At 41.2% G+C, this 27,459-nt stretch overlaps 1 protein-coding gene and 1 long non-coding RNA gene across 2 annotated transcripts; one reads left to right on the forward strand and one right to left on the reverse strand.

Annotated features, from left to right (window-relative positions):
- The first annotated feature begins 1,776 nt into the window (after nucleotides 1-1,776).
- On the forward strand, nucleotides 1,777-21,442 carry LOC145791192 (uncharacterized). The gene is made up of 2 exons (XR_014331051.1): nucleotides 1,777-2,152; nucleotides 20,683-21,442. It is a non-coding gene; the product is annotated as an uncharacterized LOC145791192 (long non-coding RNA).
- Nucleotides 21,443-21,912: 470 nt separating this feature from the next.
- LOC114323614 (receptor-like protein EIX1) lies at nucleotides 21,913-25,310 on the reverse strand. Its single transcript, XM_082871462.1, is given in 3 exon segments — nucleotides 21,913-22,081; nucleotides 22,190-22,905; nucleotides 22,908-25,310. Coding segments are annotated over 2 exon segments (2,958 nt in total). The 5' UTR covers nucleotides 25,174-25,310; the 3' UTR covers nucleotides 21,913-22,081; nucleotides 22,190-22,213.
- Between the last annotated feature and the right edge of the window lie 2,149 nt (nucleotides 25,311-27,459).

The following is a 27,459-nucleotide window of genomic DNA, read 5'->3' on the forward strand; positions in this document are numbered from 1 at the left end:
ACGAAGGTACCATTTATTAAAAATAATATAATAAATATATTATTATTCCAAGGTGTATTGATTCACAAAACGAAAGCTCTGATACCACCTGTAAGATTTAATAATATATATAACCATAATAATAATGCGGAATTAAACTTAGAGGATCTTGAATTCAATACAACTCAAGAATAAAACGAACATACCTTTGTCAGCCATTGAATTGGAGAAGTTGAGAAAATACCCCTAATAGTTGAATCTTTAATTCTTGGCTCACCTTTGAATCTTTAATTCTTGGCTCACCTTCTTCTCCCTGTCTCTTTTAATTAGGATGGCTATAAAACTTAGAGTGATGGAAAAATACTCATGATATGAAAGGGGAGCCACACATTCTTATATAGAGGAGAGAAGATGACCAGATAAACTCTATCAGAAGAATTCCTATCCATCAAGGTTTCCTTCTTATCTTAGAAGAGTAATTATATTAAAATTCTAATTACTGAACTTTATATCAAATATTGGCTTTATCTAATTGTGGAGTCTAAATAAATTAAAACATGTAAATAAATGTAGGCTATTGGGCCACAGTAAAAAAATAAATCAAACACAATAATGATTGTTTTGTTTGAAAATTTCAATGTAACGTGATATCTATCATTATTGACATGGATTCATAATTAATCTCACTATGAAGATACATAATTTATTGGATTGTTAATTACATTTAACATGTGAGATTCACTCTCCATGTATTTCTTTATTATTAATTGATAAGATCGATTAGTATGTAATGAAAACATATTTAACTAATATCAAGTGTACTGTTGTTTTAAAAATTTCATTGGGTGATCTAATTGCATGTTAGCAAAGTAAAGGTTGTTGGGGACCCAAAACATTGAAGTGCACGACTCCCACATGTATATAAAGAAGCAAAAGTGTGAATAAAATATAATTTTTTGTTGGTATAAAATAGTGTATTTTTTATATTTAAAAAATGTATTGATTTCATTCAAAATTATGAATCCCATTATTTCAGATAAATAAGTTGTGTTTGAAAGTATAAATAAAATCAGACTCAAGCTAACCCTATAAAAAGAAGATTTTTTAATCCTCATTTTGTAGGCACAAACACTAAGAGTATTTATTCAGTAGTTTCATAGTTATTAACTTATTATAGTCGCAAGATAGATGTAGCTTACTAGATACTAATCCACTGAGCTTGTTCGGAAAGTTGAGATTTGGGATTTTCTGTCTAAAATAATCACAAAAAAATAAAAATAGTCTAAATATCACATCTAACCCATAATTATTATATTCTTTCTCTCACAAAAAGTCAAAAAAACCCTTTCCAAACGAGACTTTTTTGCTCCAAAAATAGTCAAAAACTTAAAAAGTCAAAAAGTCAATTCACTTCCCAAACGAATAGACAAGAGATAGGTGAGTTGTCCTAACTCATCTTCGATTGGTTATATAAGATAAGATCAACCTCTCTTGCATTTTTAATATATTTCATTAGTTAAGAGGACCACATATACATGTAATTCTTAAATAATTTTTCGGACAATAATTTGTTTTTTGCAACTTTTTTTTGATAACCTCAATAATTTCTACTTATTCATCTTAATTAAATCATAAATTATGAATAAAAATTATTCTGACATAAATTCTAAAAAAAACTATGCACCAAACAGGGTATTTAATGAGTTAAAAAAAAAAAAAAACACATTCGACAAATCCCACATGGGCATGGGCTATCATTGATTTGCAGATGCCATTTTTTTGGGTGGATAATTTGCAGATGCCATTACTTCCCTTTGAAGACCAAAATCTACTCAATAGCCTTTCTTTTTCTTTTCTTTTCTTTTTTGTATAATTTATTTACGAGCTTCTTTATTTAGCATAAATCCAAAAAAATTCCTGCTTTGTCTTACATTGTCCTAACCCCATCATTCTCTACTCTCCCTCTCTCTCTCTCTCTCTCTCTCTCTACAAAACTATAAATTTACTTCTCAGACGTATAGAGGGTATATCATTGTAGACATGGGTTCTTGCGTTTCAGTGCATAAGAACTCTCAATCAGTTCAATCACCCATTAAGAAAAACACACTCAACACTGAACAAATCGAGCCTCAATCCTCTTCTCTGGCCAATGTTTCAACTTTTGGAGACTTGGGTATGATTCCGATCTTGATTACTCAACTAGGGTTTAAATTTTTTGATTTTTTTTTGAGCATTTTTTCTTATGTTAGCTAACTTTGATATGTTCTATGACATGTTTGTTTGTTTCCCAATGATTTTTATCCGAATCATAGTGATGTCTTTTGTTTTGATTCTTTTAGCATAATTCTGATTCTTCTTGTGAATTAATTTATATCTTCTATGAAATGTTTGTTTGTTTGTTTTTCCAATGATTTTTATCCGAATCATAGTCTTTATGTCTTTTCTATTGATTCTTTTAGCATAATACCGATTCTTCATCAGAATTAATTTATATTTTCTTCTAGTGAAACCTATATTATAAGTCGATTACAACCATGAACTACCAAAGTTTAGGAGAATTTATTCATTTACGCTGTGAGAGGGTAATTTTTGGGAAAAATTGGGCCGAGCTGCGAGTTGGGCATTGAGGCCCAAAACGCGAAGGACTAAGTAAGAAGGCCGCAATAGATACTCCGGCCCAGAAGGGCAAAGTTACTCCGGCCTTGGGAAGACAAAGTTACTTCGGCCCAAGGAGGTGAAATTACTCCGGCTCAAAAAGAGATAGTTACTTCGGCCCAAGGAAGAGTAAAATTACTCCGGTCTGGAGGCAACTCACAGTTAGGCCGGTCTCAGGGTTAGTCCGGTCACAGTATGTTCTGAGAAGGCCGATTTCGGAGTTAGTCCGGTCGTGACTTACAATGGTTAGGTCGGTCAGAACTTGTTACTTGGAAGTTTGATCTAAGTACGTCAAGGTTGAACAGAACAGCCGAAGTAAGGAGTTAGAGGAGAAGACCGAGCTAAGGATAGTTCGGCCCTCTGTGGCTCGGTATAGCCAATTTTACTTCGGTCAAATGGAAGTTCGGCCATAAAGAAAACCATCCCACTTGGTTTAAGCAGTGGGGGAGGGTGTAAAAGGATAAGCATTATCCTTAGGAGAATGAATCCTAGGAGGACTCTGCATGGAGAAATACAAGTCCTACTAGGATTGTGCCACGGGAAACTTATAAAAGCTCACAAGCATCACCTTGGTGGAGGTAATTGAACACAATTCTTTATGAGAACTTAGAGCTTTGTCTATTTGTCAAGTTTTCTGACTTAGGCATCGGAGAGGTTTCCGGCACACACCCGCCGGCTAGCTCACGTTTGTGTTTTCAGGTGACAAAGCGACGTCGTATGGAGGAGCGTGGACTTGGTCAACAGGATTATACGAGGAGAATTATTTCCTCCCCGTACAATTGGCGCCGTCTGTGGGAAAAACAGACAAGAACGAAAACCTCTTGACTAAGCTTCTCCTTTTCTCATTCAATGGCACACATTGAAGACTTGCCGCAGTCTGCCGTCGATGGACTAACTCCAGAAGGGGGCGCAAGACGTGAAGGATTACCTTCTGTCCCTCCCATGGCGGATTTAGAGCCCCAACAACATAATTCCAGGAGGAGTGGCAGGGGAAGGCGGAATAGCAGCCCTCGACATTCTCAGAGTCCTGACAGGCAAAGGAGGAGGATTGATCCTCAAGCCCTGGAAGACCGCGTAAAGGAACATGATGAACTAATTCGAAGGATGGCGGCGGACATGGAGGCTTTGAAACGCCAGATGAAGACTAAAGATGTGGCGACAGGAGAGGGGCGCAAGCACAAGACGCCCCCTCGCCACTCAGAGAATCGTAGTAGGAATACTACACCCTCCCAAGGAGAGAGCAGAAGCCTCAGGACAGGCGACACTCACTCCTTATCTTCAAGGACTTGTCACTCCAGGTCTGAGAGGACGAGATCCGAAAGATCATACACTGAAGGAAGCACGTATTGGCCTTCACATTCACACCAAACCAGATCCAGACAAACAGAGCTGCCCAGGTCATCCGACTTACGAACCGTGCTAGAAGAAAAAGCACGATGCAAGGAGGATGCCAGGGCAAGAGATCCACACCGAGTTTCGGCCTTACAACGGTTGGCTCCTCGGACGCATGGAAGCGTCGAGGTTGGAATGCCAATACCGCGACCGGCCTACGAACCAACGGACACGGCATTGGCAAGACTACAGACTTCGCCGTTTGTCCCAGCGATCGAAAACGCACCCCTACCATCAGGCTTCCTTCAGCCGAAATTCAATACATATGAAGGGAAGACGGACCCGTATTCACACTTGAGCCACTTTCGCCAAGTCATGGCTGTGTACAGGCGAAACGAGGCCTTAATGTGCATACTCTTCCCATCAAGTCTGGGCGACCTAGGCTTGACTTGGTTCGAAAAGCTCCCAGAGGGCAGCATAGCCTCCTGGGCCCAATTGGCAGAAGCGTTCGTAACAAGGTTCCGGACAAATACTAAAACACCGGTGGAGATAGACCAGTTACTCTCCATCGACATGGGTGAAAAAGAGACCCTCAGATCTTACAACAGTCGCTACTGGGAGACATTCAACCAGATTGGAGACTGCCCCACCAATCTAGCCATCGCGCAATATAAAAGAGGCCTACCAGTGGGGAACCGACTAAGAGATTCAATTACCATGACGCCACCCCTCACCATGGAGGCCCTGATGGAGAGAGTGCATCAGCACATCAGGGTAGAAGAGGATGGCGCACGTGCAAAAGCGAAAACTAGTGCAACCATAGTAGCAGAAAAGAAGACCTCAGCAAAGGTCAATACAGTGGATCGATAGAATAAAAGCGGGCGTGGCAGACGAGATAACGGAGAAGACCCAGACAAAAGATGGTTGAGAATCCGCACTGCCATAACAACGGTGTTCAAAAAACCAATATATCGGATTCTGAGTGAAATAAAAGACGAGCCATTCGTCAAGTGGCCAGCCAAGCTAGGGGAAGCTCAGAAGAATTACGACGACAGATCACGGTGCACCTTCCACAAAGAAAAGGGGCACCGAACTGAGAATTGCACACCGCTAAGACAGCACTTGGAAGAATTGGTGGCAGCAGGCCACTTGGACGAATACATCGAAGGAGGAGCACAACCGGCCCCCCAAGATCATAATGACCATCCCGACAGAATGCCAAACGATGCACCACCTCAAGGCATCATCAATGTAATTCATGGAGTTTTTGAACCTGAGCGCGTATGCGAGCTCAGAGGTTCAATCAAGAAGGCTGAGCACTTTAGGGAAGTATTAAGTGCCCAACCTACTATCAAGAAGGGGAGGACAGAGGCAACAAACGTCATGTCCTTTTCGGATAAGGACTTGGAACGAATTTACTGCCCCCATAATGATGCCCTGGTCGTCACTCTCCGAGTCAAGGATTTTGACGTCAAGCGGATTCTGATTGACCAGGGTAGTTCATGTGAGATCATGTATTACGACACATTCAAGCAACTAAAACTGCAAGACAAAGACTTGGCACCTGCAGTTTCTCCCCTGATTGGATTCAACTCCATGCCAGAGTGGCCTGTCGGCAAAATAATCCTTCCAGTCAGAGCAGGAAGTGTAACAAAACAAGTGGAGTTCTGGGTATTGAAGGTCCCCTCCACCTACAACATCATCCTGGGCAGAACATGGCTGCATGCCATGCGTTCGGTAGCGTCATCATACCATCAGGTAATGCGATTCCCCAATGACGCCGGTATAATTGAAGAAGTCTATGGCGATCAGATCATGTCAAAACAGTGCTTCGCCACAGCGAATGGAAGCCGAGCTGCCAAAGGATACGTTCATTCGGTGGAAGAACCAGAAAGTAATGAACTATTCGCGGATGTCGGCAAAGAGGCTGATCAGAAAGCGGTGGAGGACTTGGTGGAGGTAAAAATAGATGAGAAGAACCCGGATAAGTTCTTCTTGCTTGGCTCATCGTTGTCCAGCACTGAGAGATTAGAGGTCTTGGAATTCTTGACCTCTAATATCGAAGTGTTTGCCTGGACACCTTACGACATGCCAGGCATTGATCCAAACTTCATCAGCCACCAACTCAATGTCCACCCATCCACCAGACCAGTCATTCAACGCACACGCAGATCGGCACTCCACCACGCCGAAATAGTGGCAGAAGAGGTAGGCAACCTGCTGGAGGCAGGAGCAATAAGAGAGGTGCACTACCCAAGATGGATCTCCAACACCGTCGTAGTGCCAAAAAAGAATGGTAAATGGCGTGTCTGCGTCGACTACAAAACAGTCAACAAGGCATGCCCAAAAGATAGCTTCCCTCTACCAAGGATAGATCAACTGGTGGACCTAACGGCAGGGCATAACCAACTTAGCTTTCTGGATGCATACAGAGGCTACCACCAGATCGCCATGCATGAACCAGACCAGGAGGTCACATCCTTCACAACACCAAGGGGGTTATATTGCTACAAGGTCATGCCCTTTGGCCTAAAGAACGCTGGGGCGACATTCCAAAGGATGGTCACCAAGATGTTCGAACCATTGTTAGGCAGAACAATGGAGGCTTACATCGACGACATGGTGGTCAAAAGCAAGGATGAGAATAACCATCTTAAAGACCTAGGCGAGATGTTCCAGATCCTGAAGAAACACAAGCTGCGCCTCAATGCGTCCAAATGCGCATTCGGAGTTGGATCTGGCAAATTCTTGGGTTTCCTGGTGACCAACCGAGGTATAGAAGCAGACTCCTCTCAGATTAAAGCAATCCAGGAGTTAGAGAGACCAAACTCAGTCAAAGAAGTGCAGCATCTCACTGGCATGGCGGCTGCACTCAACCGGTTCATAAGCAGGTCGTCAGACAGACTACGACCATTCTTCCAAGCTTTAAAGGCCAAGTTTGAGTGGGATGAAGAATGCGACCGAGCTCTGGAAAGCTTGAAGGAATATATGTCTTCCCCACCACTACTTGTTACTCCAGTACCTGGTGAAGAACTCTTTTTATACCTGGCAGTCTCTCAGCACGCAGTCAGCGCAGTGTTGGTTCGTGCAGAAGGAATACAACACTTGCCCATCTTTTATGTCAGCAAGACATTGTTGGGAGCCGAAACAAGGTACTTGCCCTTGGAAAAACTAGCATTAGCATTAATGATGGCATCCAGAAAATTGGCGCACTACTTTCATGCCCACACCATAGTCGTCCTCACGGCCTTTCCACTGAAGGCTCTGTTTGAAAGGGCGAACTTTAGTGGGCGAATTTTGAAGTGGGCAGTGGAGTTGGGACAATTCGACATCAAGTTCCAACCCAAGACAGCAATAAAAGCCCAATCTTTGGCAGACTTCGTCGCAGAATTTACTCCTGGAAGTCATCATATCTGCCCAATCGACCTAACTGACACAACCGAACTAGGGACCGAAGTTAACGCCGGAATAGCGCAACCCCTAGCAGAAGGTAGTCAATCAAACACCAAGGCAGACCATACTAAGGACAACAAGGAAGCAACGAACAAAGGCTCACCAGCAGTTCAAACAGAGGACGAAGGGCAGACAGCCAATATGGACTTTGAAGAAAACACCATCCTTGACCCCACGGCATCGTCTGACCCTTCCACCTGCTGGAAACTATTCGTTGGAGAGATGTGGAAGCTCTTTGTGGATGGAGCATCCAACCGACATGGTGCAGGGCTTGGCATAGTCCTCATCTCTCCAGACTGCCTGGTTATAGAGCAAGCAATCAACCTTGGCTTCCCAGCATCCAACAATGAAGCGGAGTATGAGGCGCTTCTCGCAGGACTCAAATCGGCACACTTCATGAAAGCAACCGAACTAATGGTATACAGTGACTCTCTGCTGGTGGTAAACCAAATTTCTGGCGAAGACGAAGCAAAGGATGACAGAATGGCCAAATACCAAGAGTTAGTCAGAACGGAGATCAAGAAGTTTGATGTGGTAAGGATAGAACAAATTGGCAGGGAAGAAAACAGCCGAGCGGATGAGCTAGCAGGCCTGGCCTCAATGGCAGATACATCAATCCCTCATCCATTACTCATCGACTTCTTACCAAGACCAAGCATAGAAGACCCCGAAGCAGAAGAAGTATGTTGCGCAGAATTAGGCCCTTCTTGGATGGATCCCATCATCCTGTTCCTGAAAGACGGCATCCTACCAGAAGAGAAAAAAGAAGCCAACAGAATAAGGGCAAAGTCGCAGCGATTTTGGCTATCTCCATCTTTGGCATTATACAAGAAGTCGTTCTCTGGGCCTTACCTCAAGTGCATTCATCCCAGCAAAGTAGAAGCATTCCTGTTCGAAATACATGAAGGGGTATGTGGAAGTCATAAAGGGGGAAGGTCGCTCGCTTACAGGGCTATTTCACAAGGATATTGGTGGCCATATATGCAAGCAGACTCAGAGAAATATGTAAAGAAGTGTGAAAAATGCCAGAAATTCGCACACCAAATACATCAACCAGCAAGAGAACTCCTACCCTTAACTAGCCCATGGCCATTCGCAATGTGGGGCTTAGACATAGTAGGACCACTTCCAACAGCACCCGGGGGCAGAAAATTCTTCCTCGCAGCAACAGACTACTTCACAAAGTGGGTGGAAGCAGAAGCATTGGCGTCAATCAAAGAAAAAGATGTGAAGAAGTTTGTTTGGCAGAATATTATCACTCGGTTTGGCATACCAAAAGCACTGATCTCAGACAATGGAACTCAGTTCGACGGCAGAATCTTTAGAAGCTTTTGTGAAGAATACAAGATAGAGTTCTACAATTCCACACCGGCATATCCTCAAGCAAATGGGCAGGCTGAAGCATCAAATAAAGTCGTCTTGGATGGACTAAAGAAAAGGCTAGAGAAAGCAAAAGGCAAGTGGGCGGATGAACTTCCTCACGTCTTATGGGCTTACCGCACCACTCCTCGGCGATCAATTGGAGAAACACCATTCTCCTTAGCCTATGGAATGGAGGCAGTGATCCCACTAGAAGTTGACCTCCCCACAATTCGAAGCGAAAATTTTGATCCAGACTTAAATGGAGAAGCCATAGCCTTAGAACTCAACCTTGCAGAAGAAAGAAGAGAAAGAGCGTTGGTCCACATCGCCTCATACCAACGAGAGTTAATCAGAAAATACAGCAAAAAGGTACATCCAAGACAATTCAAGATTGGGGATTGGGTACTACGCAAAGTGATGGGAAACACCCTGATCCCAGGAGACGGCAAGTTAGGCCCAAATTGGGAAGGTCCTTATAAGGTGGTTGGGTTAGCAGGCAAAGGGGCATACCACCTAGAAGACAAGGATGGTAAGGCAATCCCTAGGCCATGGAATACGGCCAATCTCAAGTTATTTTACTTTTAGCTTCTCTTTTTTCAAACATATGCAATTTTCTCTTCCTTCAATAAAATGAGAAATTCTTTTTAGCACGAATTATTCTTTGTAAAAGTTAGCTGGAAAAACTAACTTCAATAGTTGGCTGGAATAAATCAACACTTGTTACTCTTCAGCCGAAGTAAGTGCAAGACTGAAGAATGGTTGGCTGGAATAAACCAACACTTGTTACTCTTCAGCCGAAGTAAGTGCAAGGCTGAAGAGTGGTTGGCTAGAATAAACCAACACCTGTTACTCTTCAGCCGAAGTAAGTGCACGGCTGAAGAGTGGTTGGCTGGAATAAACCAACACTTGTTACTCTTCAGCCGAAGTAAGTGCAAGGCTGAAGAGTGGTTGGCTGGAATAAACCAACCTGTTACTCTTCAGCCGAAGTAAGTGCAAGGCTGAAGAGTGGTTGGCTGAAATAAACCAACACTTGTTACTCTTCAGCCGAAGTAAGTACAAGGCTGAAGAGTGGTTGGCTGGAATAAACCAACACCTGTTACTCTTCAGCCGAAGTAAGTGCAAGACTGAAGAGTGGTTGGCTGGAATAAACCAACTCTTGTTACTCTTCAGCCGAAGTAAGTGCATGGCTGAAGAGTGGTTGGCTGAAATAAACCAACACTTGTTACTCTTCAGCCGAAGTAAGTGCAAGGCTGAAGAGTGGTTGGCTGGAATAAACCAACACCTGTTACTCTTCAGCCGAAGTAAGTGCAAGGCTGAAGAGTGGTTGGCTGGAATAAACCAACTCTTGTTACTCTTCAGCCGAAGTAAGTGCATGGCTGAAGAGTGGTTGGCTGGAATAAACCAACACTTGGTACTCCTCAGCCGAAGTAATCATATCGGCTAAGGAGTGGTTGGCTAGTAAGCATATTTTAACCAGCCTAAACCGTAATAACAGTTGAAGTAATTAGAAGACATCACAAGTGCAAGCATACACATCAAGACCGGAGTAAGAGTTGCGCAAAATTTCCATTCATTAAAAAAGTAAGTACAAGAGGGGCATAGCCCGGTTACAAAGACGAAATAACAAAAGAAAAAGTACAAAGTCAAGAAAAGAGTTCTTGTATTTCAGCATCAAAGGCCGCATCACCATCAACTTGAAAACCGGTTTCAAGGGGAAGATTACGCTCGGTCGCCGGGTTAGTTTCGGTCGGAACCGCGGTGTCACTTGGTTGTTCAATAGGAGGGTCCTCTACCATGGGCTCCAACCGAAGTGACGGGCTTACACCAATAACCGGAATGTCTTCAGGAGCAGAGGAGTCATCAGTGTCTGAGTCCTCCAGAAACTCTTGTTGCAGAGCGTCTGCATACGCCACAAGGGACTTCGGTATGAAGTATTCTGGAGGGTCGTAGACCTCGGTCTGTTGGTCATGACCGAGCTGCTCAACAGCCGCCCTCCAGCCACATTTGAAGAAAAGCTCCTTGGCGGCGTCGCACTGCTTGACATAGGCTTCCTCCGCCTCCTTGTAACCCCGCTTGTACCCCTCCTTTTCGACCGCCTCCATGTTCTTTTTCAGTTCGCTTATTTCGGCGTCCTTTCTCTTCTCAAGCTTCAACAACTCCCGCAGATACTTGTCCTTCATAACGATGGCTGCTTTCTGCTTCTCCGCTTCCGCCGAACTAACTAGATCGGCAAGACGGCCGTTCTCCGCTTCTAGCTCGGCCATTTTCTTTTCGGCTTGTAGTAGTTTGGCCGCCTTTGCTTCGGCTTCCGCCATCGCCTGCCTTGTGGTTTTGCGGAGTTCTTGGACTTTCCTATAAGTGACATTGTTCTTTTGCAAGGCCTGGCAAAACAAAAATTTCATCTCAGCCGAAGTAAAAGTTGGAAAAAATTTTTAGACAAAAAACAGACAGAGCTACTTACCAAGATCATGGACTTGGAAGCAGACCGAATTGATTTCATTTCGGTGTTCAGCTGCTTCAAGTGGTGCTCCATGTCCTTGGGGAGGCACACACTTTTGGCCAGGTTAAAGGCCAGTTGGTGGTCTTTTTCAGCTACGACCGAGTCAGTGGTTTTGATGTTTCGGTCGTTGAAGGTCAGCGGCGGAGCCCACTTCGGAGATTCAGCTCGGTCAGTTTGCTCCGGTTGAGGGGAAGGTTGAGGACTCTGGGGGATGGATTCAACCTCATCGACAAGTTGCTGTTCGGTCGATGTAGGTCGGGCGCGTTTGGAAGGGCGAGATGATGAAGGCCGCTGAGAAGGGAGGGCCACAACGGCAGGTTGTGCCTCGATGGATGGCTGTACTTCGGCTCTGGTTGTTGAAGTTAGAAGGGCCCTGACTCTGCTCTTCTTTGCCATTTCTTCCTCAGCAGTTAATGGAACAAGTCTTATTTCGGGCAAAGTTGGGTCCGGTTCAGGGTCTTCCTCAAGAAGAAAATCGGTTACCCTTGCTTTTCGGCGACCGCTGTACCGGTAGGTCGGCTCAAAATTCAGAAGCTTAGCCCAACTCCTCTCTTGGCACCGTAGTGCGGCTCGCAAAATTGCAAGGTTGGGATAACTATATAGAGAACGGAGGTGGGCAAAATCTGCAAAAAAGAGAAGTGTTAGTTCGGTCAATGGACTGAAGAACCGAAATAAAATGCAAGGAAGAAGACTGAAGTTAAATTACCAGGCTCTCCCATTTTCCAATTTATAGGTCGGCCAGGAATTTGAGCTTGAAAATCCTCAAAGTTCCCAGAGACCCAAAAGAAATCATCATCATTAAGATCTTTGTCCGGAGTGTGTTTAATTATCTTCTCTCGGCGGCGGCGAATTCTAAGGTAATAGACCCACCCAGCATTCTTTGAGCCAATAGAGTATTGATGAAAGATCTCGGCCAGACCAAGATTTAGTCCGGTTTGGTGGTTTAATGCGGCTATTCCCATTATAATACGATATGTATTGGTGGACAGTTGGGTGGGGCACAACCTAGTCTGTCTAAGAAATTCGCAGATTAGCGGTTGGACAGGAAACCGTAGTCCGGTTTCTATTATGGATTGAAGGGTAAAAGGGACGAAGCCTTCATTGTCCCAGGGAGTAGCATCTTTCTTGGCCAACACCAGTTGGACATCATCAGGAATCTGGTAATCTTGCCTAAATTCGGCCATGCCACCAGGGGTTTCGACTAAATATCTATACTTACCCATCTGGTGAATAAATTACTTATAATTTATGTCGGTACAAAAATTTGGCTCAATAAGCTCGGTTGAGCACACGCAGGAGTGCTTGGGCAACCTAAGTCTGCAAAGTAGAAAACAAAGGGGTTAAGCACAGATCGTTGGATCGCGCTACAAATTATAAGCAAGATATACAAATCCTACTTCGGCTTAGTGGGCTGGTTCTACCTCGGTTCATCAGAAGGTTTGTTAGCTCGGTTTTGAGCAGATTAGACCGGTTTATCGTCTAGGGGCAGCTTTCCGAGTTCGGTCTAAAAAACTAAGAAAGCTGGTTTAGCCCCAAGGCCTAAATCGGTTGTAGTGTGAATAGAGTTACTTCGGTTAAGCCTCTAGGGGCGGCTTTCCGAGTTCGGTTTAAGAACGAAGAAAACCGGCTTGGCCCCGAAAGCTTAGCTCGGTTATAGACCGAAGTACCTAGTTCGGTATGTGCAAGCTTGTTCGGTGATCTTATCTCGGCTAGAGTGGTTCAGAAGAAACTACTGATATTCCTATAAGTTCTAGTTCGGTTATTTTCTGAATCTATCTACATACATAACACAAACAGTATCCTAGTCTGGTTGCTAGGTGATTTTGGATCTAAGACTATTTTCCTACAAAATAGTTAATACACACATGAGTTCTACTGGTTTTTTCGTAAAAATACAGAAGCATAGCAAAAATGGAAGAAATGTTTCGCAAAAGCATAGAAAGCAACATAAGCGAAAACAGAAGAAGAGAATGGATTTACTTACCAGATTGAAGAAGGAACTACAGATGGAACGGTCACAGCAAACAAAGAAACACGAGCTTGATAATAGTTGAAAAAGCAAAGGCTCAGAGAGAGAAGATGAACAGCAATAGAGTGAGTAAGTCGAAAAATGAAAGGGACTGTCCTGTGTAAAAGCAGAAAGGGCGGGAACTGTTTCAAATTCACGAAGCACGAAGACGGCGTGACAGCCGTCCTTAACCAATCAAAACATGCCACGTGTCATAAGAATGGGAAGCGTTACAGACACTATGATTGAAGAGACGTTTTTGACCGGACAAAACAGGGCCCGGAGTAAAATTAGCTCGGCTGAAAAATTCGAGGGCTTTTAGCTCGGCTGGAATAGCTTAAAACGACGTCAGCTCAGCTGATGGACTGGTAATCCCAATCATGCTATGCAGATGGAATTAAGGGGCAATTGAGAGGGTAATTTTTGGGAAAAATTGGGCCGAGCTGCGAGTTGGGCATTGAGGCCCAAAACGCGAAGGACTAAGTAAGAAGGCCGCAATAGATACTCCGGCCCAGAAGGGCAAAGTTACTCCGGCCTTGGGAAGACAAAGTTACTTCGGCCCAAGGAGGTGAAATTACTCCGGTTCAAAAAGAGATAGTTACTTCGGCCCAAGGAAGAGTAAAATTACTCCGGTCTGGAGGCAACTCACAGTTAGGCCGGTCTCAGGGTTAGTCCGGTCACAGTATGTTCTGAGAAGGCCGGTTTCGGAGTTAGTCCGGTCGTGACTTACAATGGTTAGGTCGGTCAGAACTTGTTACTTGGAAGTTTGATCTAAGTACGTCAAGGTTGAACAGAACAGCCGAAGTAAGGAGTTAGAGGAGAAGACCGAGCTAAGGATAGTTCGGCCCTCTGTGGCTCGGTATAGCCAATTTTACTTCGGTCAAATGGAAGTTCGGCCATAAAGAAAACCATCCCACTTGGTTTAAGCAGTGGGGGAGGGTGTAAAAGGATAAGCATTATCCTTAGGAGAATGAATCCTAGGAGGACTCTGCATGGAGAAATACAAGTCCTACTAGGATTGTGCCATGGGAAACTTATAAAAGCTCACAAGCATCACCTTGGTGGAGGTAATTGAACACAATTCTTTCTGAGAACTTAGAGCTTTGTCTATTTGTCAAGTTTTCTGACTTAGGCATCGGAGAGGTTTCCGGCACACACCCGCCGGCTAGCTCACGTTTGTGTTTTCAGGTGACAAAGCGACGTCGTACGGAGGAGCGTGGACTTGGTCAACAGGATTATACGAGGAGAATTATTTCCTCCCCGTACACGCTGTGTTTGGTTAGGGGATTTAAGGAGGGATTTGGAAAGAAAAAAGGAAAAGTTAGGTGAGATGTAAATAAAATATACCTACATTTCACATAATTTCACGCACTTTTTTCATTTTTCTTTCCAAATCCCGCCCAAATCCCCCAGCCAAAGACAATTTTAGAGTGTCAATTTAGTGATTTAATTGTTTTTGGAAAAAAAATATTTCTTCAATTTCTTTCTGGTCAGAATTTGTTTTCGTCAATTTTTTATACATATTTCATTTGATTTATTTTCCTTCATTGCAAATTTCTTAATGGAGTATGAGTATCAATGTACTTAATGACTTGGGAATAGTAATAAAAATTCTAGATTCTCTCTTCTTTTCAAATTTTTTTTTTTTTCTTTCCAATTCCTTGGCTATTCATGTGAATGAACCGTTTAATCTTGATATTCTTAGTGAATTAACGGATTTAATCTACATATTTGATCATATTCCACCTATGATCACTAAAATCAGAAAAAATTCTTTTCTATATTTGTGTTTTGTTAAAGGAAATATTATCATGTTGGCAGTAAATATGCTTGTAATAACTACACTATTGTAATAATTACTTAAATTGTTTTCATAAATTTTTTCCTTTGATGGAAAATGAATCTGATCCAACATATTTTTGTGAAGTAATCTCATCTAATCTTATCAAATGGTTATTTGATATGTATTTCTCAATGTAAGAGATTGCAAATTTGTAATGAGACACACCAAGATTGCATATATATATATATATATATGTTTATCTTAGATGCATTTGTGATTGTGACTTGGGCAGAAATAACCTCTCTTTACACACACATTTGACGCTTGTTGGCAGTGGTGGGAGTTTTAAGCCCTAGAACAAGGGATAGCAATTTACTCCGTCCTGATCCCCCTCCCACTTATATATATATATATATTAAATATTTTTGTATGTATTTATATTTATGTACAATTAAAATTTCAAAACATAAAATAGGATTAATCTACCAAAATATTACCCTCATTTTACATTTTTATATCTTACCTGTCTCTCTACACGGGTAATTGATGCTTGTTAGACCTACCAATGGCTGGTCGGAGTTTCTGGCACTAGGACAAGAAATAGTAACTCGTATATATTTAAATTTCAAAATACAATAGGATTGCCCTAATTTTCAATTTTTATCCCTGCTCTTATCTGTAGACACCCCATTTTTGACCGACCTTAAGACTCAGACGTCACCGATTGAGCGCTTGGTGATGTTGCATAATGTGCTCGTTCAGAAGCTTTAGAGTCGCGGTCGTGAGCCCTGCCTTCGAACTTCCGAACCCTCTTCTGTGCCTTGTCTCGGTTTGCGAACCAGACTCAGTTTTCTCTGTTTCTTTTCCTGAGGGGAGGGAGAGGTCCCGTAGACCATCTCTCAATGTCCGTAGGCTACGTTCGGTGGCCGTAGGCCATTTTTCCCATTTCGGAGTCCGGTTTCCGGTTTTCGGAGCCGTCAGGCCGTGTGCCTCGGTTCGGGACCGCTTAACCATCTCCTATTGTTCTAATTTTTGGCATACATCTTATTTGATCCCTTTTGAGGGACACTGGGGGCTGAGAAACCCACTTCGTGGCCGAACGCCACTTTCGGTGCTTGACAGCCCATTTTCGGGACCTCGAACTGCGCGTTTTGGTCCCCGAGCATTCGTTTTGCAACGGTTTTCGTTCATTTTTGGCAGGTACCTCTGTTTTATCACCGGGGAGGTCACTGAAGGGTGGGAGGCCAGCAATTGTTGCAGCAACCAGTTATACACCCTCCGACGCCCTCCGGTGCCCGTTTTTCGCACTTCCGGGCTAATGTTGAACATCTTGGGCCCATTTTCTCGAACTTTGAACCACATATTTGTGATGTACACACATGAGAGGACCCTAAAAGTTCATGGCCGGCCAGTAATTCAACTTGACCCTTTTGACCCCCTCCTTCCGGGCTAATGTTGAACCCCTTGGACCCTTTTTCTTGAACTTTGAACCACATATTTGTGATGTACACACATGAGAGGACCCTAAAAAGAGGTGGCCGGCCAGTAATTCAAATTGACCCTTTTGAACCCCTCTTTCCGAGCCAATGTTGAACCCCTTGGACCCACTTTGTTGGAATTTTAACCACATGGTTGTGTTGTACATACATAGGAGAACACCATCAGTTGGTGGCCGGCCAGAAAATCTCATTGACCTTTTTGACCCCTAGCCGGCCGGCTAGGGGGTGTGGCCGGCCGGCCACCTGCAGCAAAAGTACCAGGCCGGCCGAGCTCCTTGCACTGTTCCCTTTACAGCTGTGGGGCTTTATCCCCCAGAAAAGATCTTTATCCGGGGGATATTTTGTGGGGGAAAGTTACTCTCCTTTTCCCCCACCTTTACACCCCCTTTTTGACCCTTATAACCAGCTGGTGGCCTCCTTTGTTGGGGTTAGAAAAACACTTCTTCAAGCCTCCATACACAACTCCATCTCCATACCTCTCATTCCTTGAAAAACCCTAAGTCCCTAAGCTCCATTTCTTCTACACCACCAAGCTCTACCACCACCACCTCATTTCCAGCAACAAGGAAGGTTTGTCAAAGGCCAAAGAAGCTGCAAATTGATCCAAGAAGCAACAAAAGTTTGAGTCTTCAAGGGTGAGTAACCTTTTCTTCACTTTGACCCTTTTTCTTGATTCATTTGTAAACCTCACTTGCTTTTTGTTTCAAGCTCCGGCCCTAACTGAGAAGGGCCCTCTTTTGAGCTCATCTTAACTTTTCATTAAGGGCTCAACCCTGTTTGAGCCCTCCATGATACACTTGCTTCATTGATCCTCTTATATGTCACAATCTTGCATGCTTTTTTTGGCCCATGAGCAATTTATTTTCGAGCATGTTGTAAACTGATATTAGGCTTATTTTGAGCCCCTCTTCAACATTGAAGAAGGGCTCAACACCATTTGGGACTTCCATGTTGTACCTACCTTTATACTCCTCTTTTCTTCCCCATTCTTGCATGCAATGGCAGCCTATCATGCTTTTGTTTTTAGCCATTTTACAGTTCTGAAAAAGTCCTTATTTTGGTCCATTCTTCATTTTTAATTTAGGTCCTTTCATGGTTTGGGGCCTCCATAGGTCACTTCATGTTATATCCCTCTTTTATTCCCCATTCTTGCATGTTTAGTTAGCCTACCATGCTTTTGTTTTTGGCCATTTTACAGTTCTGGAAAAGTGCTTATTTTGGTCCATTCTACATGTTTTATTAAGGGCCTTTGGATGTTTGGCGATTATTTTGCATACCTCATGTTATAGCCACTTTTGAGCCTTATTTTGCATCACATTTTTAGCATGTTTGTATACTGATTTTGAGGCTTCCATATACTGTAAATATTCATATTTCTGGTCCCTCTTCAGTGTTGTAGAAGGAAAATTTTCAGTTTGGGTTTTGCTTATATCACTTACTTCATTACCCCTCTTTTGGCCCCTATTCTTGCATGCCATTTTTGCCATACCTATGCTTGCTGTTTGGCTATGTTTATAACTGTGAAAGTGCCTTTTTTGGGACTGTCTAGCTTCTGTCTTTGCATTGCATGTCCATGTTGTGCATGTTTGGCATAGCTATAGGTCATTTCGGGTGCCTAAATTCGCATTTCGGGACAATTCCATGCATTTCATGTCATTTCGCCTCATTTCGGGACTGTTTTCCCCCATATTTTAATGCTGAAATTCCATTAGAATGATTGCTATCATTTCCATGTCATTACATATCATTTTGCCATCGCCTCGGTTTGCGTGCCCGTGTGCACGCATTTCGAGGCACCTCATTTTTATCCGACGGCATCCTATGTGAGTGTGGCTGAGGCTCACTCATGTTGGTATAAGCCCATATCATGTTTTCATGTCATTTCATCGCATTTTGCCATCGCCTCGGTTTGCGTGCCCGTGTGCACGCATATCGAGGCACCTCATTTTTATCCAACGGCATCCTATGTGAGTGTGGCTGAGGCTCACTCATGTTGGTATAAGCCCATATCATGTTTTCATGTCATTACATATCATTTTGCCATCGCCTCGGTTTGCGTGCCCTTGTGCACGCATTTCGAGGCACCTCATTTTTATCCGACGGCATCCTATGTGAGTGTGGCTGAGGCTCACTCATGTTGGTATAAGCCCATATCATGTTTTCATGTCATTACATAGCATTCTGTCATTGCCTCGGTTTGCGTACCCGTGTGCACGCATTTCGAGGCACCTCATTTTCATAGCATTTTGCCATTGCCTCGGTTTGCATGCCCGTGTATTTTCATTGCATAGCATTTTGTCATCGCCTCGGTTTGCGTGCCCATGTGCACGCATTTCAAGGCGTCTCATTTTCATAGCATTGTGTATGTTAGGATTATATCTTAGTTGCATTTCATGCATATCATGCATATTGCGTCATGTCCGGAATAGGAGTTAGCCCGGGCACAGGAAACGAGGTACATTTCGTACTCCGAGTGACGGAATGTGTCTCAATTCCCAAGTCACCGACACTCCGGATTATCCATGATGGAGTTAGGTTTTAGCTGTAGTTTCATGTGCATTCATCCTATATTGAGTTGTGCATTTCGACTCCTCGGCCATCATGCCTCGGTATGCGTGATTGGTGGCACGAGGATCGAGACATGCATATATCTGTGCAAATACATTGCTATGCCCCTTTCCTGCTCTCTGTTGTAGCAAAATCAGGAATCAGCAACTTTTTGGGACTTGGCACGCATTTCAAGAACGGGTGTAAACAGAGGCTAATTGGGGCATTCCGGTGGATTTCCGCGCAAGACAACCCGGACATGCATCATCCATCAGAAGCAAGGCAGTCCCTGGCTTGCACGCCAGTTTTATTTGCTTTCTTAGTTAATTCATTAATTAATTAGGATTTTGTAATATTTTGGACTGTAATATTCTTTTATTTCGGGACTGTAATATTGGGACTGTATATTTATTCGGACCCTCTCTGCGAGGGCATAATTGTAATAAGTGTGCGTGAGTGTGATGTATGTCTTCCAACCCCACGTCTTTCTCCCTTTTATTTATCCGCTTATGATGGTTAGATTAGGGCATATTTAAATTAGCATACAGTATGACAGCATGTTTGCATTCATTCATCTGTATTGCATGCACCGGGCTCGGCGCATCATACTAACTGCATCGTACTTTCAATTTCAAAGTTGAATACATGATAGCTGTAGCATTTCATATACCATCTTAGAATAGCCGAGCCTGCTATGGTTGCATTTTGCATGTGTTGCATTAGGCATTTCTGTATACTCAGGATCATGCATGATTTCTAATAAGTTTCTTATTTTGGCTTGGAGTACTCGGTAAGCTTTATGCTTTAGCATCTTTACATGCGTGTGAGTGACTGCCATGAATAGCATGCTCACCATGAGGCTACGTGCTTATCTGATATACCTGCCTGAATGCCTGTGGGTGAAGGTTGGGTTATCTGAATTGGAATAAATCATCAAATGCTTCAAGCCTACCTGCGGGTAGCAAACCATTTTCAAAAACAAGCATGAAATGTTTCGTTCCAATTCAGGCGACTCGGTCTATATTTGTATGCTGTGTGCGTCACATAGTAACCTAGGCTAATAAACCGGAATAAGAACTCACAATGTTTTCAAAACTAGATATCATGGTTAGTAGAGGCCGGTCTATGACCGGGCGAGCGGGGGTGCTCACGAAGTGACCTTCCCTAATCGTACCCAAGTTCCCGAGCCGAGGCAACTTTGGTGATGACGGACACGTGGCCTTTTGGCACCGAGTCAGGGTTTCCTAAATTTCCCGAAATAAAATATTTAGGTGGCGACTCTGTATCTGGCAAAGCAGTCCATATTTGGCACTACTTTTTCAAAAAATCAGTTTCTCAAAACGATTTGCCGGATTTGGACTCTTTGGTTCAGATTAGGAACCGTGACATTTAAGAGTCCGAGCTGTAGTGACCCCAAATGAACAGAACGGGACTTAACCCTCCCGGGGCGTTCGGGGACGTCTACATTCTTTTAACTATTATTACTCATCAGATGAATACAGAACACATTGGTTAACTATTTTTTGGACTTCAATATTAACTAGTGTTCCTGCTATTTATGCAGGGAGTAAAGAGGAGAAGTTTTTCGATTCTCAACTTTGGTTAACAATTTTGTAAGGAAGCATACTACTTTGCATCAACAACTAATAATGAATTACTTTCAGATTTCATTTTTTTTTTTTAACTTCTGTTTTTGACTAGTTTGTAATATCTCAAGCAGATTTTACCCCATCTCGTGGCAACAAGCCGTCCATCGAAGTAGCTTCATACAAACATCTCAGCCTGGTTCCTCCATATCCGAACTTTCTCCAACCGATAATGTGAAGAAACTGGCTGACCTTTTTAGCGAGAGCTTCTATGAGAACCAAGTCGATGAATATCAAAATTTACAAGAAAGTAAGACTATTACTTCCGATCAAAAGCCAGAAGGCAAACATACAACACGAATAAATGGAAGCCCTCAAATTTCTGAAGCAATTTCTAATTTCAGTAATGAAATGGCTTGGGGGAGAGTTCACAAATCTGAGAAACAGAAATTGTCGAGGTCAGTATCATGTTGCCTACCTAGTTTGGCTTGAAACCTGAGCTTCTGTGAGAGGAAGAAGAGGTTGAGCCCTAACGATAGTATTGGAAGATAAGCCAAGATTTTCATCATCCATCCCGTTTGTTAGAAGTTTCACATATGAATTGGCATGATCATGTGAGAATTGTATCATTTGCAAAGTTACTTGTCATTTCTCTAGCACGGTATCAGAGCCATTTGTGAATTTGGTTGGGAATGATCTCACATATGAAACAAAGAAGTTAAATATTTGTTCCATCAATCTCTAACGTTGTGTTTGGTTGGGGAATTTAGAAAGAGATTTGGAAAGAGAAAGGAAAAAGGTAGGTGAAAATGTACTTGGAATTTTTTCGAATATCTTTTCAAATCCCCTAACCAAACACAGTGTAAAGGAAGAAAATGTACTTGCAAAGGTATATTTATTTGGAAAAAATGCACATGCTGAAAAGATAAAACCATTAAATCGACTTATTTTCATTTTATTTGGAATTTTTTCAAATTTGTGAGTAATAGTCAAAACAGAGATGGCTAATGTTGAAATAGATTTTTCCATCTTTTTTAGTGTAAGAGTAATCGGTTTATTTGCGGACTGTTTTCAAATCAATGTTTAATTCAGAAGCAAGAGAAGTAATAAAGGTGATCATAACATCACATTTTCATGTAAATTCTTCAATATTATTTATATATTCGACAAATTAGGAACGCAAAGTACAATCTGGAAAAACATTAACATAGTAAAACAACTTGGGAAAATCTATGATTTTAGAGGCACATCGTAAGAAAATTTATATAAAGGAGGAGGATACTAGGTGAGCCCCATGAGCCCGAACAGCCGTCCAGTCTAAAACAGTGACTGGAGGGGATCCTCCTCTTCTGTGCCTGTAATCTTGTTTCAAGTTCACTGCAACAATGACAACAAAATCAAAAACAAAAAGACAACTAACAAATACTTGCTTCTTTATAATCTCACATACAGGGCAGAAAATAAAAATAGAGCCAAAACCATTACCAGAAAACACCAAAATAACCGTCTCTATGTCGTCCTTTGAAAATGAGCCACATTTACTGCAATGACAGCAAAGAGCCGATCTTTCACTTCATCTAGGTATCGAAAATAAGCTCGTCTCCAAGACCTTTTTAGTACCAAAGTGCCACAAACAACCCAAAATCCTACAATGAATCCAACTCCTGTGCTAAGATAGAACCAAAACTCATCATACTCGTCTTCCTTATTGTCCACCTTTTTTTTGCCATCTTTGTCCTTTGCATCAACATTAGTTGCAATGGAACACTTGGTTGACAATGGGAGCCCACAAAGTTCCGGATTACCTTCATAAATGGATGGATCATTGAAAGTCTGGAACTGATTGGTTGAAGGAATTGACCCAGAAAGGTTGTTGTATGACAAGTTCAAATGGCTCAGTGATGTTAAAGAAGACATGGTTGAAGGAATTGAACCAGACAGGTGGTTGCTCGAAAGGTCTAGTGTTTCTAACCATCGCAATTCTCCAATTTTCTTTGGTATCTTTCCTGTCAATTGGTTTCTTGATAAATTCAAGGTACCCAAGTCTGATAGATTTGCTATCTCTTCTGGGATTTCCCCAGATAGATTATTGCTCGAAAGGTCTATAACATTAACGAGCTCCAGTGTGATGGTATACCCAAATTGTCTTCCTTTCACTACCAAATCCATTTGATGAATATAAATCAACTGAGATGGAAATGCAAATGGAAATGGAAATGCAGTATTGGATGAGTGAAATAATTAAAGCCACTCAAATTTCCCAAACAGCGAGGTATAGATCCTGTAAAATAGTTATGAGCAAGGTCTAAGATGTGGAGATCAGATAAATGACATAGCTGTTGAGGTATATCTCCGGTGAACAAGTTGGCTCGCATTCGGAGCTTGGAAAGCAACGAAAGATTTTCTCCCAGCCATCCTGGTATGTTCCCGGAAAATTTGTTATCTCCAAGATCAAGAGTGTACAAACTCCTGCAATTCTTCAACCAAGAGAGTTCGCCAGAAAGATTGTTACCACTCAAGCTCAACCAATAAAGAAACGATAGCGAGCACATTGATTCAGGAACATGGCCAGAGAGATTGTTTTGGGACAGATCTACGCTCCCAAGAGCTCGCAAGTCCTCCAAATGGATGGGAATTTGTCCAGATAGATGATTGTCTGAAAGAAAGAGACCAGTCAAAACTTTCAATTTAAATATGGACAAAGGAATGGTACCATTTAGAGAGTTCCCAGAAAGATTAAGCACGACTAACGATGACATGACACTGCCAATAGTCGAAGGAATCGCTCCTGAAAATAAATTGTTGTTCAGAAAGAGAAACATTACGTTAGGCCAGAGTGGGATTGTGCCTTCCAGGCAATTGAAACTCAAGTCCACGAAGGAAATTCCTGATGAGTTAGGAACCACACCGACAAGTTGGTTGTGAGATAAATCAAGGATGTCAATCTGCATTGACAATTTCCAAAACCAGTCAGGTATTGTATCTGAAATGGAGACATTTGTGAGGATTATGGATGAAAGTTCTTTCTGATTTCTCAGCCATGTTGGAAATTTTGGACCCAACATATAGTTACTGATTTGGATAGCTAACAGGCTAAATGGAGGAACCCATTCATGTGTCACATCAAAAATGGAAGTTGTGTCCGAAGATACGGAGAAAACTCGTAGTTTTGCCAGACCCTGTAAATGGTTTTGGGACAAGAGGCCTTTCCAAGAATTATGGAAGAGTTGCAATTTAGTCAACTCTGTAAGTCTTCCTAACCTTGTGGGGATAGACCCATTCATCTCATTAAAAGAAAGGTCCAATTCCTTTAGAAAAAACAACCTTCCAACAGATTCTGGAATTGGACCTGAGATCAGATTCTCATTCAGTACAAGGGATCTCAAATAATTCAAGTGTCCCAACGAATCGGGCAACTTCCCATTAAATTTGTTGGACCCCAATATCAACTCCTTCAAGCTACTGTTACAACACCCTGACAATCCCTCTAAAAGTTGACTTATGTCACCACTAATAGAGTTAGAAGATAAATCTAGTGATTGCAAGTTATGATAGTTTCCCAAAGCAGCATTGACAATGGAACCCGTAAAATTGTTTAGACAGACATTGAATTCCACAAGAGTACTAATATTGAAAGGCCATAGAGGCAACAAAGAGTTAAACTCATTAAAAGAGAGATCGAGGACCAAGAGGGAAGTAAAATTTATATTCTGTATAGCTTTTGGGAAGTTGGGGAGTTGACAATCAAACAAGTGTAACTCAAACAAAGAAGGCATGGTATTAATTGATTGCAACCAATCTGTTGCTTCACTCAGGTTCACACCACCAAGATTAAGATACTTCAAAGAAGATAGGCCAACAAGCCAGTTTAAATCTGATGCCCAAATATTGTAGTAAAAAGCAAATGCAGAGAGGTCGAGATATTGCAAGTTTGACAGATTTCCAAGATGAGGTGGAACCATTCCACCGAAATTTGATTGAGAAAGACTAAGATAACTCAATTTCTCAAGTGAACCGATGAAATTTGGGATTGTGATTCCATAGAAATCATTCATGCTTAGATCCAAGTAACTTAAATACTTTATGTTGAGCAAAGAATGACTTATCTCACCTCCCAAACACGATGAGGAGTTATAATTGTCTGCAAGTCCTTCATACAAACTGCAGGAATCTCCTCCTTGGTTTCCGAGGTCAATCTTGAAAACGTTGCCAGTGTGTTTATTGCAGCTCACACCCTTCCATCGACAGCAATCTGTGCCAACCCAAGAAGAAAGCCGACTAGAAGGATCTGTGAGTCCTTCTTTGAATTTAAGAAGGGCTTTCCTCTCAAATTCAATGCACTGCGTGGTTAAATTACCGTCATTGGAATTGAATCTACTGGTTTCAAGAGAAACAAATTGAGAAGGGAATGAAAGAAAAAGAAAAACAGTAAGATTAAAGATGCTAGGATATATACTCTGACTAGTCATCTTTGCTTCAAATTAAGCACCGCCAAAAGATAGCATCAATACTTGGTAAACATATGAATTTCTGAAGATATATATATATATATATATACATATATGTATGTATGCATTGATTGAGAACTTATCTATGTTTGTGAAAACTTACGAGATTTTGTGAACTAATTTACGTATATTTGTGAAAACTTACACAAATATATAAACTTAAGAATTGCCCATGGCTAGGGTAGTAAAATCAATCAAACCAATCAAACTATCTCGTATTTAACTTCTTCAAATTTCCTTCATATATTTTTTTACATTAATATTTATTAAAATATAATGATGAGAAAATTAGTAAAAACACCATTCTTCGCAGTAGTAGGAGAGGTTTAATATATTTTTTTAATTAATTAATCCCTCAATTAAATCAAATCAAACACAGCGATAATAAGAAAGAAAAAAAAAATTGTTTGGGATCTCGTGACCCCAGCGATGTATTAACCATTGATATGTTTAAATTTTTTTTTTTCTATATTTGATAATGACATGAATGGTTCAGATTATTTTGGAGTTATGAGGTTGTGTTTTGTGGACGTCTATATCATTACTGAAAACAAAAATTAAAGAACAATGAGAAAGATGAACGCTTGATTACGCTGGTGTATTTTGTGGACTTTGTCTAGAATTTCTCTGATTGTCGAAAATTTATTTGTGAAGAACTAAGGGTGGGTTTGGTTTGTGTTTTGAAACATGTTTTTGAAAGAATATTTCAAAAAACATGTTTGGTTATAAATTTTTTCAAGAAAATTTTAAAATTACTTTTCTTTGTTACACATCAATCAATCACTTTTTTCTCTCTTCTCTCTTCTCTCTCCTCTCTCCTCTATTCTTCTCAAACACTTTTTCTATCACATTTATTCAATTACAATGAAATATCAAATCATCCCAAATTTTCAAACTCTAAAATTATTTTCAAAATATACAACCAAACAAATTAAAAAAATTTCTAAGCTCTCTCCTTAATTTTTAAAAAAATTTATTTCAAAACAAAAATCAGACACCTCCTAAAATTTCGAAACGAGATCCGAGCGATAAAAAGTACGGAAATTTATTTGGTTTGGTTTTTTTGAGAAACATGTTTTGAGATAAAAAGTACGAAAATTTGTTTGGTTTGGTTTTTTTTCAAAAGATGTTTTGAAAAATTATTTCGAGAGAGAGTTTTGGAAAAAGTGATTGATTTGATGTGTATGAGAGAGAGATTTGTTTGGAAAACTTGTAAACCAAACAAGTTTTGGAAAAATTTTTTAAAAAAATTTGTTTGGTTTGATTACTTTTGAAAACTTATTTGTAGAGAATTTTTCCTAAATTTTTTTGAGAAACACAAACCAAACAAGGCCTAAATTTCTTGTAAAGAGAAATTTCTCTCTAAAAATATTAATAGATCCTAACTATTATAAAAATATTATATATATATATATATATTATTTTATAAAATTTTAATATTAAGAATCTTAAATTAAATCATAAAAAACCAAACCAAACCAAGTCTTAAGGTTTTAGGACCAATGATATTCCTATTGGGTCATTCTCCGTCTGAAATATACTCTGTTAAATCTAGATATTTTTAATGTTAGACCAGGAGTTGTTAGAACAGAAAATCAAGATTCCTTAGTTTTCCTCTATCCCCTAATGGATCCTTTTTTTCATTTGAATTTTTATTTTTATATTTGACAATGACATGAATGGTTATCATTTTGAAGTTATGGGCTTGTGTTTTGTGGGGATTTATATCATTACTAAAAATAAAAATTAAACAACGATGAGAAATCGCATACCTAAGGACGGTCGGTTCTGGGTGTGTGTGACTGAGAATGATGGTGAGAGTTGAGGAAATGATGAAAACGAAGGAAAAGTGTGTAGGGTGAGAATTGGAGAGAGATAAAGAGAGAGACAGATGAACGCTTGATTACGCTGGTGTATTTTGTGGACTTTGTCTAGAATTTCTCTGATCGTCGAAAATTTATTTGTGAAGAGCTAAAATTTCTTATAAAGAGTAATTTTTCTGTAAAAATATTGATAGATCTCAATTATTATAAAAATGTGTGGGTGAAAATCTGACCACACTGCCCGCTTAGTAACCAGCTGGAGAGCACCGGCAGAATAGATGGCACCTGACTGACCTGTAACAGAAATATAAGAATCCCGCGGTGGTTTCGACCACCCGAGGGCACTCCGACGATCAAGTAAGTATATCTCTCAAAGATAAATCAAGTACTAAACTCACAAGCTTGAGTATAAAAATCATACCTT

Source organism: Camellia sinensis, chromosome 5, assembly GCF_055761805.1.
Source record: "Camellia sinensis isolate YWXY chromosome 5, ASM5576180v1, whole genome shotgun sequence".
NCBI classification, from domain to species: domain Eukaryota; kingdom Viridiplantae; phylum Streptophyta; class Magnoliopsida; order Ericales; family Theaceae; genus Camellia; species Camellia sinensis.